This window comes from Ictalurus punctatus, chromosome 6 (genome assembly GCF_001660625.3).
Source record: "Ictalurus punctatus breed USDA103 chromosome 6, Coco_2.0, whole genome shotgun sequence".
In the NCBI taxonomy this organism is placed as follows: Eukaryota; Metazoa; Chordata; class Actinopteri; order Siluriformes; family Ictaluridae; genus Ictalurus; species Ictalurus punctatus.
Window position 1 is genome coordinate 8,468,049 of NC_030421.2, and position 19,452 is coordinate 8,487,500.

At 42.1% G+C, this 19,452-nt stretch overlaps 1 protein-coding gene across 2 annotated transcripts in view; it reads right to left on the minus strand.

The window, feature by feature from the left end:
• pde1a (phosphodiesterase 1A, calmodulin-dependent) overlaps positions 1-19,452 on the minus strand; it is an 88,199-nt gene that overhangs the window by 28,047 nt on the left and 40,700 nt on the right. For both annotated transcript variants that reach the window (XM_053680814.1, XM_053680815.1), the window contains one exon: positions 607-720. In XM_053680814.1, coding sequence (XP_053536789.1) covers positions 607-720 — 114 coding nt within the window. The remainder of the gene's footprint in view (positions 1-606; positions 721-19,452) is intronic.

Consider the following 19,452-nt stretch of genomic DNA (forward strand, 5'->3'; position numbering starts at 1 on the left):
TTATCGTGTTACTACTTTGTACTTCATTTGCATAGAATTGAGAACATCTCGATCCAAATGTCACTTGCTGTCACTGAAATCACCACTTGTGGTTTTGCTGGTGTCAGTGAAATCATGTACTTCTGAATTTTCTTTTAATGTTTATAGTTAGTGAGTTAGCTAGATTGCTGGCAACCAACTTGCACAAGCTGGCAACCAGTAAAGATATGCAGTAGGTGTAGTTATACATAAGACTTGATTTAGCTCCTCTAAAATAATGCAGGTATGTTACCTAATTCTCAGCCACAACTGAAATCATGTCAGTGTTACGCTCTCATCGTAGTCACCCCCATTTGGTAAAGGGATGGAAACTGGAACTTTATTGTATGAATCTGGCTTAGAAGCCAGGATATCTTACTGTAATGTATGATATATTAGCTAGACCTAGGCTCCAGGTTTCCCCATGACCCTGAAGGAAGGATAAGCGGTATAGAAGATGGATGGATGGATGGATATTAGCTAGACCATATTGCAGTTGTCAAATCCTAGAAAAGCTCTGCCTCTGGATGGAGGGATAGCAGTCGGAGTGTTAGATGGAGATGTAATTATAGAAGAGAAGAGACTCACCTCGTTTCATCGATGTAGACCGCTTCCAGCACTGAGGCGGCATATTCAATATTCTTCCTGAGATCCACAACATTCACCTCGCCTTTATCCAGCTGCTTCACTAGACATCTCAACCTGCAGGAGAAAGAGATCAGATCCAGATCAGACTTACTTATATAACCAGACCAGAGCATATATTCAGATCAGACACATGCCATATACCCAGATCAGACTCACATAACTAGAACAGAATACACATTTAGATCAGACTTGTATAACTAGATTAGACGCATATACCCAGATCAGACTCACATAACCGAATATATAAATATATATTTAATTCAGACTCATATTACTAGATCAGACTCGTATAAAGAGATCAAATGCATCCATCCAGATCAGGCTCATAATCAGAACAGATGCATATAACCAGATCAGACACATAGATAGATCGAGATCAGACTTGATCAGATTCATATTTGCAGACTCCATACACAACCAGGTTAATAATCCATACCTAATCAGGATTATGTAGATCCAGTATATATATATATATATATATATATATATATATATATATATATATATATATATATAGAGAGAGAGAGAGAGAGAGAGAGAGAGAGAGAGAGAGAGAGTATACAGATCAGACTCACACTACTAGATCAGAAGCACATACTCTGAAAAGAGCCGCATACAAAAGCAGTTCAGATTGACATACAACCTGATCAGACTCTAACGCAAAGAGATTAGACTTATAGACAAACAGATCAGATACCTATTAACTGATAAGACTCCCATGCAATCAGATCAAAATGTGACCAGATCAGATGCATAAACAACTAAATCAGACTCATAAATCCATATCAGATTTCCTACAATCTACATACATATGGCCAGATCCGATGCAAATGAATATGCAGATCAGACTCACACACACACACACACACACACACACACACACACACACACACACCAGTAACAACATTTATAGTATATTTATACATGCCAGAATGACTTTTACGCTACAGAAAGGTAACAAAAAGAGCACTATGCAAAATATTTTCATGCAAGGCAGAGAAGTCCAGTGACAGATCTATTCTACACCACTCCATTCTTGTAACACAAATCTGCAAAAAGCCAACGTTTCAATCAATCCCATGCTTCAGAGATTAGCCCCGGCTTATTGTTCATGAGCTGGCGGGATTCGGAGTCTGTCTGTCAGAAACTCTAATCTAACAGAGGTATAAAAGACTCGGCCCACTCTGTGTCTGCGGCTAGCCAAGCAGAGAGCAGTGCTATTGAACTCGTTAAACCGACCAAAATGGATATTAATCTTGTGCACATATTAGCATTTCCTGTGATCGTTTAAAAACAACAGGGATGTGACGGTGCACCAAACAGTGCTCCATGTGGCCACTTGCACCTGTGTTGGATTCATCAAGTATTTTTGCTTTATATCTGCCTTTGCTCATTAAGCAAATACTCCATTCTGTGTGTGTGGGTGTCTGATTAGCATTCGCTCGTGTTAAACCCAACAGTCCTTAACGCAACACTGTGAGTCCTCATGGAAGTTTAGCAGCAGTAAAACAGTGTGGGATTTTGACACCTGGCTTACAGATACCACTTAACGCCTACTATCGGAATCTCTCTCTGGAGCAGATTTGAAAGTGCATGTCTTCAAAAAAAGGAAGAAAAAACAAGAAAGAAGAGAGAGAGAGAGAGAGAGAGAAGACACAGTGAGACACAATTTATATTATAAAAAGAACTATGAAGAATGGATTTCCAAAATCAAAGGGTTATTGAGTTGGATGGATTGTCAGTACAATGCGTCTTTAATGCTTTAATGATTCTCCAGCCTTTCAAAGCACAAACGTGTTGCTGTGCTTTATAACAAAAGCAGCACTGTTTTTGTTACACACTGAGATGCCATTATATTAGGTACACAGTCTAGAGGAAAGTAGTCCATCTGCTGCTAAAGACAATGTACTGTATCAGCCCTCCTATACCTCATCCATCAATGGAAAGGGTTAATGCAGGCAGAGAATGTGGTGCTGCTATGAGTGTATCAGGTACAGCAGTGGTACTGAGCTTTTAAACACTTCAATGTCATTGCTGGGTTATAAACAGTCCACCAATCAAAAATCTCCAGCCAACAGAGACCTGGGTTCAGAAAGCGACACCGATAAAGGGCCAGAGGACAACTTCGGGACTCGTACACAACCATTACAAAAGGTGTAAACCAGGGGTGGGCAATCTTATCCGGAAAGGGCCGGTGTGGTTGTAGGTTTTCATTCCAACCAAGGAGAAGCCACACCTGAATCTATTGAAAGCCAAGATGCACTGATTAAACAGGTGGAATCATGTGCGTCTCCTGCTTGGTTGGAATGAAAACCTGCACCCACACCGGCCCTTTCCGGATAAGATTGCCCACCCCTGGTGTAAATATTCACTGATGCTCAAGAAGGCAACATGATATATTAAGAACCAGGGGAATGAAAACTTTTGAACAGGATGATCGGTGTAAAATTGTTATGTTACATGTAAAAGTCTCTATTTGTCGTCAGTGTGAAAAGATGGATCTGAACATCATATAGACGCTGTTGGAAACGGGTCAAATATGCCGAAGATGCTGGAAATGTAAAGAATGTGCAGGATCTGGAGGATGTTTCTGAAGAACAATGGGTGGTTTAACTGCTCAGGACAAGCAAGGCACTCATGAATAACTATCACAAGATATAAACACAGCCGTCGATCATCCAGGTAAGGACTCTTATTTATTTATTTTTAATGATTAACATTTTGCAGATTCTGCAAGGTGTATGTAAACATATGACCCCCAACTGTAAGTTTAATTAAGATAATTAAGATAATTAAATTGCTTTTTGGTGGAGCTGAAGATTAATTAATATTACTTTAATGTACATTAAAAAAAAGAGGTATAATCTTTAACAAGTATACCGCCAGTAATTATATACTAACAAAGTGCAACTACAAAGTAAAATATAACTGATAAAATAAAGCAGTACGTCCTTCTGTTGGTCATCTTAGAGAAGGATCAGAATAAGAGGATTCCAACATAGAGTCATAATGACAATGTGTCTTTATTGGTCACATATACATTATAGAACAGTGAAATTATTTTCTTCACATACCCCAGCATACCATGAAGTTGGAGTCAGAGCGCAGGGTCAGCCATGATACATTGCCTCTGGAGCAGAGAGGGTTAAGGGCTTTGCTCAAGGGCCCAAAAGTGGCAGATTGGCAGCACCTGGGGCTTGAACCTCCACCCTTCTGATCAATAACCCAGAGCCTTAACAGCTAAGCCACCACTGCCCTGAGAGTTGCCCTGAGAGTTGCCCTGAGAGTTGGGCTTTGTGGTGGGATTCGCGATCATCTTACGATTTTGCTCTTGTTTGTTAGAATTCCTATAAGACTGATTATGTAGAACTCTGAGGAGGAGACATAGCCAGCCTTCAGTGTTCATGACTGGAAGTGCTTTTGTAAATAAAAAACTCACTCTAACAACACTAAAAACAGGGTAAAGTATTGTCTCGATAAATTCTGAAGAGGCTTGGACGTCACATAGAACATCAGGATAAAGAATTGTAAAAGGACAGTCTCATTTTGACGCCGTTGTCGAGAACCATTCTGTGCTGTCAGTTTGAAAGAGTGTGTTTTTGTCGACATATTCTCAAACATCAGCTCCCAAAAGACAGGCAGAGGCGACTGAATATGAAATGGCTCTTCAAAGTCAAGTGTGGCAATTTTGTCAAATTACAGCTCGACACAGAGAATCGAGGCCCTGCCGTTTTGATAATGCCATGTAATTGCAGAGTAGACAAAAGCTAGCGTCTGGGATTGGAAAAGGATTTTCATAGAGAAATTTGATGTCGGTTCTTTCTGCAAATCTGTTTGTAGTGTCTTACGCATACTGACAAATTTCCGTTGAGACTATAAAAAGATTCTAGTTCAAGGTAAGAAAGCATAAGGGTGTAGAAATGATAGGTGAAGCATGAAGAAGAGTTTGGTTCATTTTATGTTAATTCTTTATATTATAGTAGCTAAAAATAGTCAATCTCTCAGCCTCTATTTTATCTTATGAAATCATTCAGACCACAAAAAGTCCTACTCTTCCTGGCAAACTACGAAGCACAAAATCTTCTGTCCTAAACATTTGTACATCTCAGTGAACTTAAAGTGATGGTGTTACAAAGTACTAACACTGAAAACGTCTTCCAAAATGCTAAATGTCTCTTTACAGAAACAACATGTTTTTAATCCATTTATTTGGCGCGTCCAACATGCAAGAACAAGCACATTAATATAAACTGCAGCCGGAACTACTGTCGTATCTAACGAAGTTGAGATCAGTTGTTGGTAAGAAGCCAGGCTGTTGAGTTCTGGACATCTGCACTTCTGTAAGCTACCAAGCAGAATATGACAGACAGTATTAAAGTCTAGCAAAACTAAAAGTGACTACAGACCTAATTGAATCATGAAACTAGAGTCGAGTCGAAAATGACAAGATGAATAAAATGGAAGAAAGCTTTAGTGGGGCAGTTCAAGGATGGACCCTACTTGAGCTTGGTTGAGAGTGTAGTGGTTATCAAAAGCACACTCTAAGAAAGGGTTCTCCAAGGGTTCTTTGAATAGATAAGGGTTTTTCACTTCCTAAACAGGTTCTACGTGACACCTTTGAAAGGGGAACCAAATGTAGGGTGCTACACAGATGGACAGACAAACAAACAGCAAAAAAAAAAAAAAAAAACCTTTTAAGGGTTCTACAGTGCAGAATAAGCAACAAAAGTGAACCTGTAGTAGTACTTAATGTGGTGTACCATTTTGGCTTACTATTGTATGTGAATGCAGTAGTGTGGTTTGGGATGTAGTCAAACAATTCATGGTCTAGTCAGAATTTAAACGCTGCTAAGCCGTTTTTTGCTACACAAATATAGCTAGCTGAAGCAGATAAGCAGAGAAATGTTGAGTGAAAAATGGGGGAAAAATGGGATACTTCTTGGCTTACTTCCATTTTTCTTCTCTTCTGTTTCTCTGACGCTGAATCAACACTAATGAGAGCTGACTAACTCCAACAATGAGTTCTGAAATGCAAATTCATAAGTAATAACTCAAAAGAATAAGCAAAATGGGCTTATTCAATGATGGATCGATGGTAGAGAAAGTCAGCTTGGTGGTAAACTACACTATACGATCAAAAGTATGCGGACACATGACCATCACACCCATATGTGGTTCTTCCCCAAATTGTTGCCGCACAGTTGAAACCACACAATTGTCTAGAATGTCTTTTGTCTGCTGTAGCTTTAAGAATTCCCTTCACCCGGAACTAAGAGGTTTGAACTTGTTCCAGCATGATGATGCCCCAGTGCACAACGCGAGCTCCATGAACACATAGTTTACCAATTCTGGTGTAGAAGAAATCGAGTGTCCCTAACAAAGCCCTGAGCCCAACCCCACTGAACACATTTGGGATGAATTGGAACACCAACTGCACTTCAGGCCTCCTCACCTAACATCAGTGCCTGACCTCACTAATGCTCTTGTAGCTGAATGATCACAAATCCACACAGCCACGCTCTGAAATCTAGAAAAAAAAAAGCCTTCTCGGAAGAGTGGAGGCTCTTATAGCAGCAAAAGTTTTGAAAATAAAAAAACTTTGAAATATATATATATATAGACAAAGAGACCTCTGATAAGCCCAGATGTGACCTTATTATGTTCCAATGAGAATAAAGTCAGTGGTGTCCTTGGGTCTCTTGTTAAAGTCAACAGCTGGGACTTGAACCTGATCCCTAGCTGTAGTGCCAATATCTAAGCTGCTATGTCTCAACATTCAGTGGACATTCCCAGCGGAGTGGACTTGGAGGACACCGTGTGAGTGAGTTTGATAACAGATTTAATCTCTAAAGCGTCTACATCTATGATTACCGCTTGCTATTTTTACTTACTTTGCTTACGTGTGTACAGTGTGTGTGCAGCCTGTGCTTGCTGTGTGTTGCTGTAGTGATAGATGGGACCTATCTGGTCAAGCTGAGTGACGAATGAAAGGCTTAGCAACTCGATAAGAGTTATTTGGGAGCAAGCCTTTATGTGACGTTATGTTTTCTTCATTCTAATGGCCCCTCAAGCCCCTCTGAGGAGCTAATAGCCCTAGTGGAGTGGGTGTGGAGGTGGGGTTATTAGCCAAAAAACGTGTAGGGACAGTGTGTGTCCGAATAGCACTCTAGAGCCAGCACACACACACACACACACACACACACACACACACACACACACACACGCAAGCACACGCAAGCACACACAAGCACACACAAACAGCGAAATGCCACAGGGTGTATCACTATCAAATTGACTCTCTGGGAAAGCTTTTCAAAGCATGATAAAGCAAAGTATTAGGAAGAGATTTAAAGTATCATCAGGCTTACGTTTTATCAAGGCATTCACAACATATCATGAATGCAGCACTTTTAGACGCAATCTGATTTTCCATTCACTGAACTTTTCACTGAACAGCTGTGGAATAAATACAGAAGCATGAGATACCATTACTGAAAAACTGTTGCAGTACTTACTCCAAAAAAGTAATTACTCCAAATTGATACTACTAATGATACTATGATTGTTACAAATAAACCTGCTGGAGTTTGATATGTCTTTTCTGTTCTCATTAAGCAACATGCTGCTCATCATGACAATGGTTAGTCGGACATGAGGGCACCCGTGAAATTCAACAATTCCACAGATTTCTATATAAATGGAAAAAGGGACCTTCAGCGTGGCTCAAGATCCCTTTCCAGAACCTCAACACTATCTGTCCCTCTGTGGTGGAATGAACTTCTAACCTCAATCTGGACCGCAGAATCTGTCACTATCTTCAAATACAGCTAAAGACCCACCTCTTCTGTGAGCATTTAACAAATTCCTACTATTTACACCTCTACTCTGTGCACTTTGCTTTTCTAGACCTCAGTTATAAATCTTGTACAGTAGCACTACTTGTATTGTTCTCCACTTGATATATCGCTTTGCTTGTATTTCCTCATTTGTAAGTCATTTTGGATAAAAGTGTCTGCTAAATGAATCAACATAAATGTAAATATAAATGACAAGGGAATGCAGTTAGTAAGCTTTATTATACTTAAGGTTCATATTGTCAGTGAGATCATCAGTATAATCAAATCATGTTGCCATCATATTTTAAGGGTTATAAATGAAGAATTGCTGTTTTGTAGTGTAACAGTGTAACATTTATTGATACAACCATGCTTAAGCAGCAGCCACATTAGATTTTCATCTCACTAATTTCTTTGCAAAAATGTAGCAACATCTGGTGATTGCAGGCGGTCATGTGTGCTTAAGAAAACAGCAACACAATACTTTATATATACATATTATATATATATATATATATATATATATATATATATATATATATATATATGTGTGAAGTAGTGGTTCAATTAGTACCATTGCAACTTCACAGCCCCAGGGTCCCAGGTTCAATCATGAGCTTGGATTACTTTCTGCGTGGTGATAGTGTGGAGATGTTCTTCCTGTCTGTGTGTATTTCATTTCCAAAAACATCCCAGTAGGTGGACTGGTTAAAATATTCTAAATGCTCCTGTGTGTGACTAAGGGTATGAATGCGTGTCTTACTGGACTGGCGTCCACCCAAGGTGTATTTCTCCATCATAGCTGGTGTTCCCAGGATAGACTCCGGATCCACCACAAACCTGACCCGGATAAAGCACTTAATGAAAGAATAAATATTGGATAGCAGTGTTAATTAATAGATAATTTTGTTGGCTCAACCAAGATGAAGCCTACATCAGTGTTTCTCAATCCTGGTCCTGGAATATCACATCCCTCTATATTTTGGTGAGTTTCTTGCTTCCAGTTCATCTAATTAAACTCATTAACTAACTAATGGGCCCGAATGTGGTTGAACTGGGTGAGTTCAAGGAGGTAAAACACCAAAATGTTTAGGGCAGTAGTACACCAGGACAGGATTGAGAAAAACTGACCTATATATATATATATATATATACAGTGGGGGAAAAAAGTATTTGATCCCCTGCTGATTTTGTACGTTTGCCCACTGACAAAGAAATGATCAGTCTATAATTTTAATGGTAGATTTATTTGAACAGTGAGAGACAGAATAACAACAAAAAAATCCAGAAAAACGCTTGTCAAAAATGTTATAAATTGATTTGCATTTTAATGAGGGAAATAAGTATTTGACCCCTCTGAAAAACATGACTTAGTACTTGGTTTAAAAACCCTTGTTGGCAATCACAGAGGTCAGACGTTTCTTGTAGTTGGCCACCAGGTTTGCACACATCTCAGGAGGGATTTTGTCCCACTCCTCTTTGCAGATCTTCTCCAAATCATTAAGGTTTTGAGGCTGACGTTTGGCAACTCGAACCTTCAGCTCTCTCCACAGATTTTCTATGGGATTTAGGTCTGGAGACTGCCTAGGTCACTCCAGGACCTTAATGTGCTTCTTCTTGAGCCACTCCTTTGTTGACTTGGCCGTGCGTTTTGGGTCATTGTCATGCTGGAATACCCATCCACGACCCATTTTCAATGCCCTGTCTGAGGGAAGGAGGTTTTCACCCAAGATTTGACGGTACATGGCCCCGTCCATCGTCCCTTTGATGCGGTGAAGTTGTCCTGTCCCCTTAGCAGAAAAAAACCCCCAAAGCATAATGTTTCCACCTCCATGTTTGACGGTGGGGATGGTGTTCCAGGGGTCATAGGCAGCATTCCTCCTCCTCCAAACACGGCGAGTTGAGTTGATGCCAAAGAGCTCCATTTTGGTCTCATCTGACCTCAACACTTTCACCCAGTTATCCGCTGAATCATTCAGATGTTCACTGGCAAACTTCAGACGGGCATGTATATGTGCTTTCTTGAGCAGCGGACCTTGCGCGCGCTGCAGGATTTCAGTCCTTCACGGCGTAGTGTGTTACCAATTGTTTTCTTGGTGACTATGGTCCCAGCTGCCTTGAGATCATTGACAAGATCCTCCCGTGTAGTTCTGGGCTGATTCCTCACTGTTCTCATGATCAGTGCAACTCCACGAGGTGAGATCTTGCATGGAGCCCCAGGGCGAGGGAGATTGGCAGTTCTTTTGTGCTTCTTCCATTTGCGAATAATCTCACCAACTGTTGTCCCCTTCTCACCAAGCTGCTTGGCAATGGTCTTGTAGCCCATTCCAGACTTGTGTAGGTCTACAGTCTTGTCCCTGACATCCTTGGAGAGCTCTTTGGTCTTGGCCATGGTGGAGAGTTTGGAATCTGATTGATTGATTGCTTCTGTGGACAGGTGTCTTTTATACAGGTAACAAACTGATATTAGGAGCACTCCCTTTAAGAGTGTGCTCCTAATCTCAGCTCGTTACCTGTATAAAAGACACCTGGGAGCCAGAAATCTTTCTGATTGAGAGGGGGTCAAATACTTTTTTCCCTCATTAAAATGCAAATTAATTTATAAAATTTTTGACATGCGTTTTTCTGGATTTTTTTGTTGTTATTCTGTCTCTCACTGTTCAAATAAACCTACCATTAAAATTATAGACTGATCATTTCTTTGTCAGTGGGCAAACGTACAAAATCAGCAGGGGATCAAATACTTTTTTCCCTCACTGTATATATATATATATATATATATATATATATATATATATATATATATATATATATATATATATATACCAGTTTTTTTGTTTTCCTCCATTTAAGCTGATTTGGCTTTTTCACTGCTGCTTTCACTCTAATTTGCACACAGCTTGTGTAATTGGCTTCATGGTCACTAATGAGGCGGTTTTGTTTTTCATAAGCATAATCTAGATTAAAAGCTTAAGAATCTATGACTCAGCACACAGAGCCTAAACACTGCACATATATGAGGCATTACAGAGCATTATTACTCCTTAATACATATATCGGTTTTATGATGCCTTTCCGACAGCAACTTGTCCTTCAGGGTTCTCTAACCATTATTGCTGTATTCATACAAGGGATTTATAAGGTTATATTCAAAATAAGCATTTTCTTATCATTGTACAGTAGTTGTGTATGTACTATATGATAAAACATACAGTTGGAAGCCTTTCTCCAACTTGCAAGAAAGGGCTTTCTAAGGAAACAGATGAACGTCCTCTTCAGGAGTTCTGAAGCAGAACCATTTCTGAACAGAAACGCAGGAGCTGTACTGAGAAGAATGGGAAAAGAGCCCATTGGTAATCCCGCATCAGGAATGCAATGCATGAATTTTTCATGGAACGATTTCAGCCATAGTTAGGGAACGTCAATAAGATATTTTGACACTGCTCAAAATATCATGGTTTAGGAGCCGAAAGAGTCGACTGTCTTTGGGTGAGCTGAGCCAAATGATCTGACTCACTGAAAAGAGATAGAATTCACATCACTAGTAACAACGTCAAAGGTTATAGACAACAGAAGAAGACTCTCCATGGTGATAGGTCTTGCTGTACAAACAAGATCATGCACATATAGCATGTCAGATTCAAGGACCAGTCACTAGACTCACTGTCTGTCTCTCCTCTCTCTCTCGCTCTCTCTCTTTCTCTCCACAGCAGCTGTGCTCCTTATCAGAGTTCATACGAAGGCCATCAATGCATGTGTGTGTATGTACTGTATGTGTGTGTGTGTGTGTACGTGTGTTGCGCACAGTTTCTCACAGCAGACCAGGACAGAGCAGTGCTCCTGACATCTGCAACTCCTCCAGATGATGTATAAACCATTGAGTGTGTGTGTAAGTGGGACACTTCCCTTACACATACAGCAGGCATAAACACAACACATGATGCAAAGCCCTGGCAAAGCTAAACAATACCGTATTCCTTTCCAATGTGGCACCAAGAACCAGCTCTGCACATTGTGGAATTGTGGGATTGGACACAGCCCTTGACACATGGCAGGACTCTGGTGGAAACCAAAATAATGTTAAAATAGCTGCCTATAAAAGTCTGTTTGGAACAGGATATATGTGAACGTCTTTTACACACACACACGCAATGCTTCATTTAAGACCTCACAGAAACAAAAACAAGAATGGAGCACAAGCCTGTCCGATTTTAGCCGCATCCGGAACCTTCCAGGCCACAGAGGAGTGATCAGCACTATCCGCACAGAGGGGTGCGTCCTGTGGGACCAGGTCTTATCCGCCCAGCTTTCCGTATTTCTTTTTCCAAATACAGAAGGCATTTCGACCCAGTTAGTTAAGTGACAAAATGTAAATGTTAGCACACAGTATGGTCCAAACATCCAATAAATCCACTTCAAACCAGCCAGGACGTATTCTATGTCTGAAAATTGCTTCTTGCGCACTTTTTCCTAATGGTTAATAGCAAAAGTCGGTTTCAAATATCCTGTCATGGTGGTGTTTACAATGTCAGTGTAATAGGCTAGTGGAATTGTGGAGCTCTTTCAAGAGAAAATAACACGAAATGGGGGGAAAAAAACCATTGCAATGATGGTTCCCTTTCAAAGCAAACGCCACGTTGTGTTTAGCATAACACTATGGGAGCACCCTTCACGCGCGACTGGCATCTGAAGCTTGTGTAAAATCATGCCTTTTTATAGGCCTGCCATGATCAGGTGACATGAGAATTAAGCACGTCGCTTGATAATTATCTTCAGCGAGACTGCATGTCGGTTGTTTGTGTAAAGAAATAAAAAGATGCTTCATTTCCTCTCTATGTTTCATCAAAATCTCTGGACTTTTCTATCCCTTTAAAAAAAGAGAAGAAAAAAAAAAAGGAATGAGCAAGAGAGAAAAATGAGTGAGAGAATTCAGTTAGTGTGTTATGTGCTCCCGTTTCATCACGGGGAGTAGTGCACACTTTCTGTGTGAAGTGTCTAGCTGTGGGGTATGCGAGGACGCATTGTAACGCCTTACTTTAGGCAGCTCTGCTCGCAACTCGCCCTCTTCTCGGAGCTTTTTTCTCCCCAGCGAAAGTAAATCCCTCACACTGCAGAAAACTCCCCTTTCTCCCAGAAGTGCATGACAAAATATCAGGTTTCTGGGGGAAAACCATGCACAAGCTGTATTTATAACCCCACGATGTTGAATTATTCGGCCATTGTGGGGAATGAACGGCATGGCTATTTAGTTATGCTGAAGGTGGAAGAGGCGCTTGCGAGCTACCTCTCTCCGTCGATGGCAAGTAATTTAGGGGGGCCGGCTTTGCCATCCAAGCCAGTGTGTAAGGCCACCGTGGCATTGGTGGACGAGGCCTATGCAGTAGTAGTCTTGCTTGTGGGTCACTGCAGGCAATGACAGTGTTGCAGGCCTACCAACAGACTTGCTGAGTGAGCTCAACATATGGCGCATTCAGCCAATTCCTTCCCTGTTGTTCACCCAGGCATCCACGAGTGGAGCTCGGTCCAGCACTAGTGCGAGGGTGACACAGAAGGCAAGTATGGCAGCCCCCCAACCCCGCAGACAGCCAGGGGAACCGGGCGGCCACAGTCGCGGCCTGCTACTAGGCCTGATCTGAGAATGGTCATAAAGGCCAAGCAGACAAAGAAGAGCGGTCCTGAGGGGCCGTGGAGGGAAGTATCAGGGGACATGAGGATGTTAGGACAGTTAGCCCCCTGTGCTACTGTAGGGCCTCCCTAGCCAAGGCTGTCCCAAGTTTTCAGTGTTCTCTAGTCAGCGAGCTGTCACAGGGCAACGAAAATCTGACGCTTTCCCTCCATTAGAATGTGGAATAGTTAACGTCACTAAAAGACTGTCTGGCAGCATGGAAACTACTGCCAAATGTGTCTCCATGGGTTCTGTCTACTGTAGAAAAGGGTTACCGGGTCCAGTTTAGAGCTCGACCCCTCCTGGTTCAGAGGTGTGCTCACTGCAGTAGTCAGCACAGACCAGAGCTCAACGTTAGTGCAGGAAGTAAGATCTCTCTTAGACAAAGGGGCCATAGAACATGTACCCTGTTCCCTGAGGGAGGGAGGTTTTTACAGCCATTATTTCCTGGTCCACAAAAAATAGAGGAATATGCGGCCAATTTTAGATCTGCGTACTGTACTCTTCAGACATACAGGTTTAAGATGCTGACACCCATACTTATCTTTCCACAGATTCAGTTCCAGGACTGGTTTGTGATGATAGATCTAAAAGGTGCATATTTCCACATTGAAATATCACTAGCTTTATCCCCTCGCACCTTCACAAAGTGCATGGATTCACTCTGGCTCCATTGTGACTCCAGGGCATCCATGTACTAAATTACCTGGACAACTGATTAATTCTAGCATGATCCAGGGAACTGGAGGTTCAACATCGAGACGTTGTTCTCGCCCACATGAGGAGCTTGGGGCTCAGGTTGAACCTGAGAAAATGTATGCTTTCTCCAGTGCAGTGGAAACTTTTCTAGGGGTTATAAGGATTCTACAACAATGAGGGTGTTCTATCCCCAACATGCATAGGGTCAATACTATCAACATTGAACAAGATAAAGCTGGATCTTGGCATCCCCTCCAGGCTCTATGGGAGACTGTCGGATCTTATGGGCAGCCAACGTCATACCATTGGGCCTATTGCACAGCAGACTGTTCAGTGGTGGCTGAGAAGTTGGGGGTTTCATCCAAGGATGAAACCTCTGAGAGTACTCAGTGTCACGCGGCGATGCCTACGTGCTCTGAGAATTTGAGTGTTTCTAGCCTTGGGTCACACTCTAGGGGTGTCTCCTTAGCGCAAGATGGTAATGACAGACACCTCCCTCACGGGCTGGAGCATGGTCTTACACAGCTGTCCAGCTCACGGTATCTGGAGCAGCCCTCATCTGGAGCGGCATATAAATTGCCTAGAAATGTAAGCCGTATTTCTAGCACTGAAATTCCTTCTTCCTCAATTGAGAGGTCATCATGTGTTTACAAACAACACAGCATTGGTCTCATATATTGACCACCAGTGAGGATTATGTCCGCTCCCCCTGTTCAGGCAGGCACAACTAATTCTTCTGTGGGCAGAGGGAAAGTTGTCAGTGAGTGCAATGTACATCCTGGGCAACTGGATTGTGGGGGCAGATATCCTGTTGAGGCAGGGGCTGAGGCCCAGGGATTGGTGGCTCCATCCACAAGTGGTGGAGTCCATAAGGCGGAGGTTTGGCCAAGCGGGACTGCATGTGTTCGCATCCAAGGAGACAACACACCACCCACTGTGGTTCGCCCTCACTCCTCCCACACAATTAGGGCTGGATGCCATGGTGCACATGTGGGCGAGGTCACATCTTTTTTTTCCAGCCACGCCACTGTTGATGGAGCCTCTGCAAGGCAACATCCTCTAACTTCGAGGTTTATGAGTGGTGTCATGCGGCTGAGGCCCATCTGCAGGCCGCGCATACCTTCCTCGGAACTTTCTGTGGTCCTGGAAGGATCTACTGTCTCAAGCCGGAGGGCTGATTTATCACCCTCGGCCGGAACTATAGAAATTTTGGGTCAGGCCCCTGAGGGGCACCAGCTCATAGATTCTGGTCTCACAACTGAGGATGTAGAGACCATGTTGAACCCTAGAGCACCATGCATGAGGAAATTGTATGTGCTCAAGTGGCAGCTTTTTGTCTTGTGGTGTGAGGAACAACAGCTAGACCCAGTGAACTGTGCAATAGCCATAGTCCTGTAGTTCTTACAAGGATGTTTCTCAGTGGGGTGGGCTCCTTCTACTTTCAGGGCTTATGTGGCCACAATTTCGGCCAGCCACGCAACTGTTGATGGAGCCTCTGTGGGGCAACAGCCTCTAACTTTGAGGTTTATGTGTGGTGCCAGGTGGCTGAGGTCCATCTGCAGACCGCGCATACCACCTTCTGTGATCCTGGAAGGTCTGTCAGGTGCCCCATTTGAGCCCTTAGAGTCAGCTCTTCTAAGGTAGCTCTTCTGCTGGCCCTGACATCTCTCAAGTGAGTAGTAGATCTATAAGTTCTCTCAGTTGCCCCTTGCCTTGCCTTTACCCCTGGATTAGCCAAGACCTTCCTGTATCCTAGGCCGTATTATATTCCTAAAGTGCCTACATCTGCTGCCCAGCCTGTGGTGTTACAGGCTTTCTGCACTCCTTTGTTCCTCACACCAGAACAAGAAAGAATGCACCTGCTGTGTCCAGTAAGGGCTCTCTGTACTTATGTCCACCGCCACGGCCAGTGGCATAAGTGACACGTAACCCTGTTCCCTGAGAAGAGAATGAGACGTTGAGTAGCTTTGTCATACCGGGGTAGGTCTGTGAATTGCATCTTTGCTTCAGATAATAGAGGCTGATGGCATGGTTCACAGGTGCCATATCACACGACGCACTTAATTTCCACGTCACCTGATCATGGCAGGCCTATAAATAGGCATGATTTTACACAAGCTTCAGATGCCGGTCACGCGCGAGGGGCGCTCCCATAGTGTTATGCTAAACGCAACGCCTCGTTCCCTTCTCAGGGAACAGGGTTGCATGCATAACCCAGACGTTTACTTGTGGTCCATCCCTCTAGGCTTATTGTCTAGATATCTTTCCATCAAAACCGTTTATGAGACCTCACAGCATGTGAGTTACCTTAAAATCTAAGTAGATAGTAACAGACCCCCTACATGATATTAAAATTACAGGACTGTCATGGAGTGGAGAGAAGTTTTGAATTTATTTAAAGTCTCTGTGAAATGAATTGAGAGCCATAATTTGATTCTGTATGTTGACGTATTTTCTTTTGAAACAAGTCATTGTGACTTTGTCATAGTGATGGCATGTTGAAGTGCTTGACTGATTTACACAACAGCCAATAGCATTCAAGATAAACCACACCCCCAGTGAATCTAAACAATGTTGACAGCAGCGTAGCAAACTAGCTAAATATGGAGAACAGCAAAAAGGTTGTGTCAATTTTTCCTCCTTCTGCGTTCAGACACTCCAGTCAACTTTCTGCAAGGATGATGCTTTGCATCTCCAGGGTTGGGGGTTTGAATCCTGCCTCTGCCCTGCATGCGTGGAGCTTGCATGCTCTCCCCATGCTTCAGGGGTTTCCCCCAGGTACCTCGGTGTCCTCCCCCAGCCTAAAGACATGCAGTGTAGGCTGATTGGCATTTCTAACTTGTTCATTGTGTCAATGGATGTGTGATTGTGCTAAGCGAGTGGTTGTTGCCCCCACCCTGTACCCATAGTTCCCTGGGATAGGCACCAAGCTTCCTCACAACCCTGTGTAAGATAAGCATATGGAAAATGGATGGATATCCTAGAGCATGAGATGCTGTGTGATTTTGGACATTTTTTTTTCTGCCCATACATACTTGCACCAAGATCGTGCAGCAGTGGCACTGACGGTGACAGAGAGCCAAAGAGTCGTCACTGTGAGACATGTGACGCATCCAAGTAGTAGATAAAATAACATTAATTACTCCAAATGATGGATAAGCTCTTATAGTGCATAAAACAGAATCGTGTTTTCAATCATTCTGAAGAAGCGACATACCAGCAGTGAAGAGTCCCAAGCTGGTAAAACACTCTTCCGAAAAAATAACTGCCAACTCAAACAAATCCCAACTTCTTTAAAATGAATCAACTTTAACTATTTATTCTCTAGCATAGGATAATTGTGAATAGGGAATAGAGTACAGGATGATGCAAGTCTCCATACATAGAGGACTATGTTTGCCAGCACCACGTCGGTTGTGAATTCTTCAATGGATGTTCGTGGACGTCCGCAACAATTCCAGTCTTATTGAATTTGTTCAAAAGTTTGGCAACAGTGTTCCTAACACTTAGAGACAAGAAAAAAGTTCTGAAATAATTTCTTCTCCCATCATTTAAAATATAATAACCTATTAGTCCTTATTAGCTTCTTCACTGCCTGTGGGGTAGACTGTGTGAGACTCGCCTGTACAAATAGTTTTATTAAGTCAAACAATATCTTTTCATGTGTATCAGATCATTTTGGCATGCAGGTTATATAATGCTAAACTGATACCTATAAGCTTCCTATAATTGGTAGCTACATAAGCCTCATAGCTCTAGAAAGTAAAGTTTAGAAACCTAATAAAAATGTTCTCTCAGGTCTGCATACCATATTACTGGCTAATAAATATCATTTCAGTAAAACCTTGTTAAAGTTTTTTGCCAAATTATGAAATAAGTTGGTTCTTGGTAGTGGACTTTTAGCAGAAGACTCAGACCCTACTGTAAAATTTGGAGGGGTTTTGTAGGTTTTGGAAATTGCCTGATCAGACTGAATCATCACATCACTGTCTTGGTCACAGGAGCTTGGAGAAAGTTTAACCTCAAGAATGTTCCCATGAGCCTGCCCTGCCATTTTCTACATAAAAGTCCTCCGAAGAGGCTCGCTGCCGTCACTCAAAGCCCCTTGGGACGCTGCGAGTGCTGCCAGGCCTTCACACGGCTTCACATTCCTAAAATTCACTGCGAGGAGTACGCAGGAGCGTGTGATGTTTCCAGAGATGACTATCAGCTCTTTTTAGGCATGAAAAACAAGCACTGGGAAATGGGCACTTGTATGTGATTTCATGCCTCATTAATTTCTTAATCAAACGGATGTGTTCTTCTTCGCTTGACATATCTCAATGCAGACTTCTCTTGAAAGGTTGACAAGTTGTGTGGGGTTTTGGGAATTTCTTTCTTTTTTTTTGCCTTTCTAATAAGAAAAGAAATACTTCACTAGGAAAAGAATTCACTAGGAACGTAACAGTGAAGAAAATATTTCAATAGCTCCCTCTTGGTAACAACGGTTATATTGTTATTGCAATGTTCAAATGAATTCAGTTGAAGGGTACAGCACTTTGACACAAAGCAGATTTATAGAAATCTGGATGTAGATTTAAATCAGTAAGGAGGCAGCCAGAGACAACAGTGGCGAAGAAAAACTCCCTGAGAAGACGTGAGGAAGACTTAAAATGGAAACCATCCTCTTCTGCATGACACAGAATAGCAGGATTCGAAATCACTGCACTACAGTACGGTACAGGTGTAGCAGAGTAAAGTTAAACTGTACAAGTCTGTTGAAAATATGTTCAGTATGAAGAGACTGTGATTTAGGCACCATCTAAATGTATATGGATATTTTGGAAAATATTGTTTTTACCCCACCATTTTCCACACGAAAATGCAAAAACATTTTGAAAACGCTTACATGAGCATGCGAGCTCTGTGACAGTAGCCATACTCACTAGACATGCATACCCCGAGTTTCGTGGGATAGGCTCCAGGCTTCCCTGTGACCCTGTGTAGGAAAAGCAGCATGGATAACAGATGGATGTATTCAAAGTTCCTTTAGTGCAGCGGGAATGTAGAACAGAAACGTGTCTTGGAAATCTGCAGGTCTTGATTCACCCATCCAAATACATTTCCATAGAATTTATTTGCCTGAATCTTATAACCAAAACATTTGGTGAATGACTCAGTATCCATTTCAAGCAACTGAGAATTAAGGGTTTTTTTTTTTTTGGTAAAAGGCCCTAACAGTAGCTCTATGACACAACCTTTAGAATGACCTTCCAGAACCAAACACTAGTCATTATATAATGCAACACAGTGACAGTATTATATGTTCCATATGCTACCAGTTAACTATATTCATGTTACGTCCAATAGTTGTGTCAAAGTGTTTCGTAAGTATAAGTAGCTCCCTCCAACAAGAAGCCAACAAATATCTCAGAGACTGACCATGATCATTTCCAGTCCTCTTGATGCTTGTCCAGCTTGTTCTCACTCTCAAGATGTGTCATTCAGAGCACTAGAAACACACTAATACAGACCCAAACACTCACAGTTGTGCCAAACAGGAAAATATGGAGGAAAAGTGGAAAGAGAGCTCTATCCCTGCTGCTT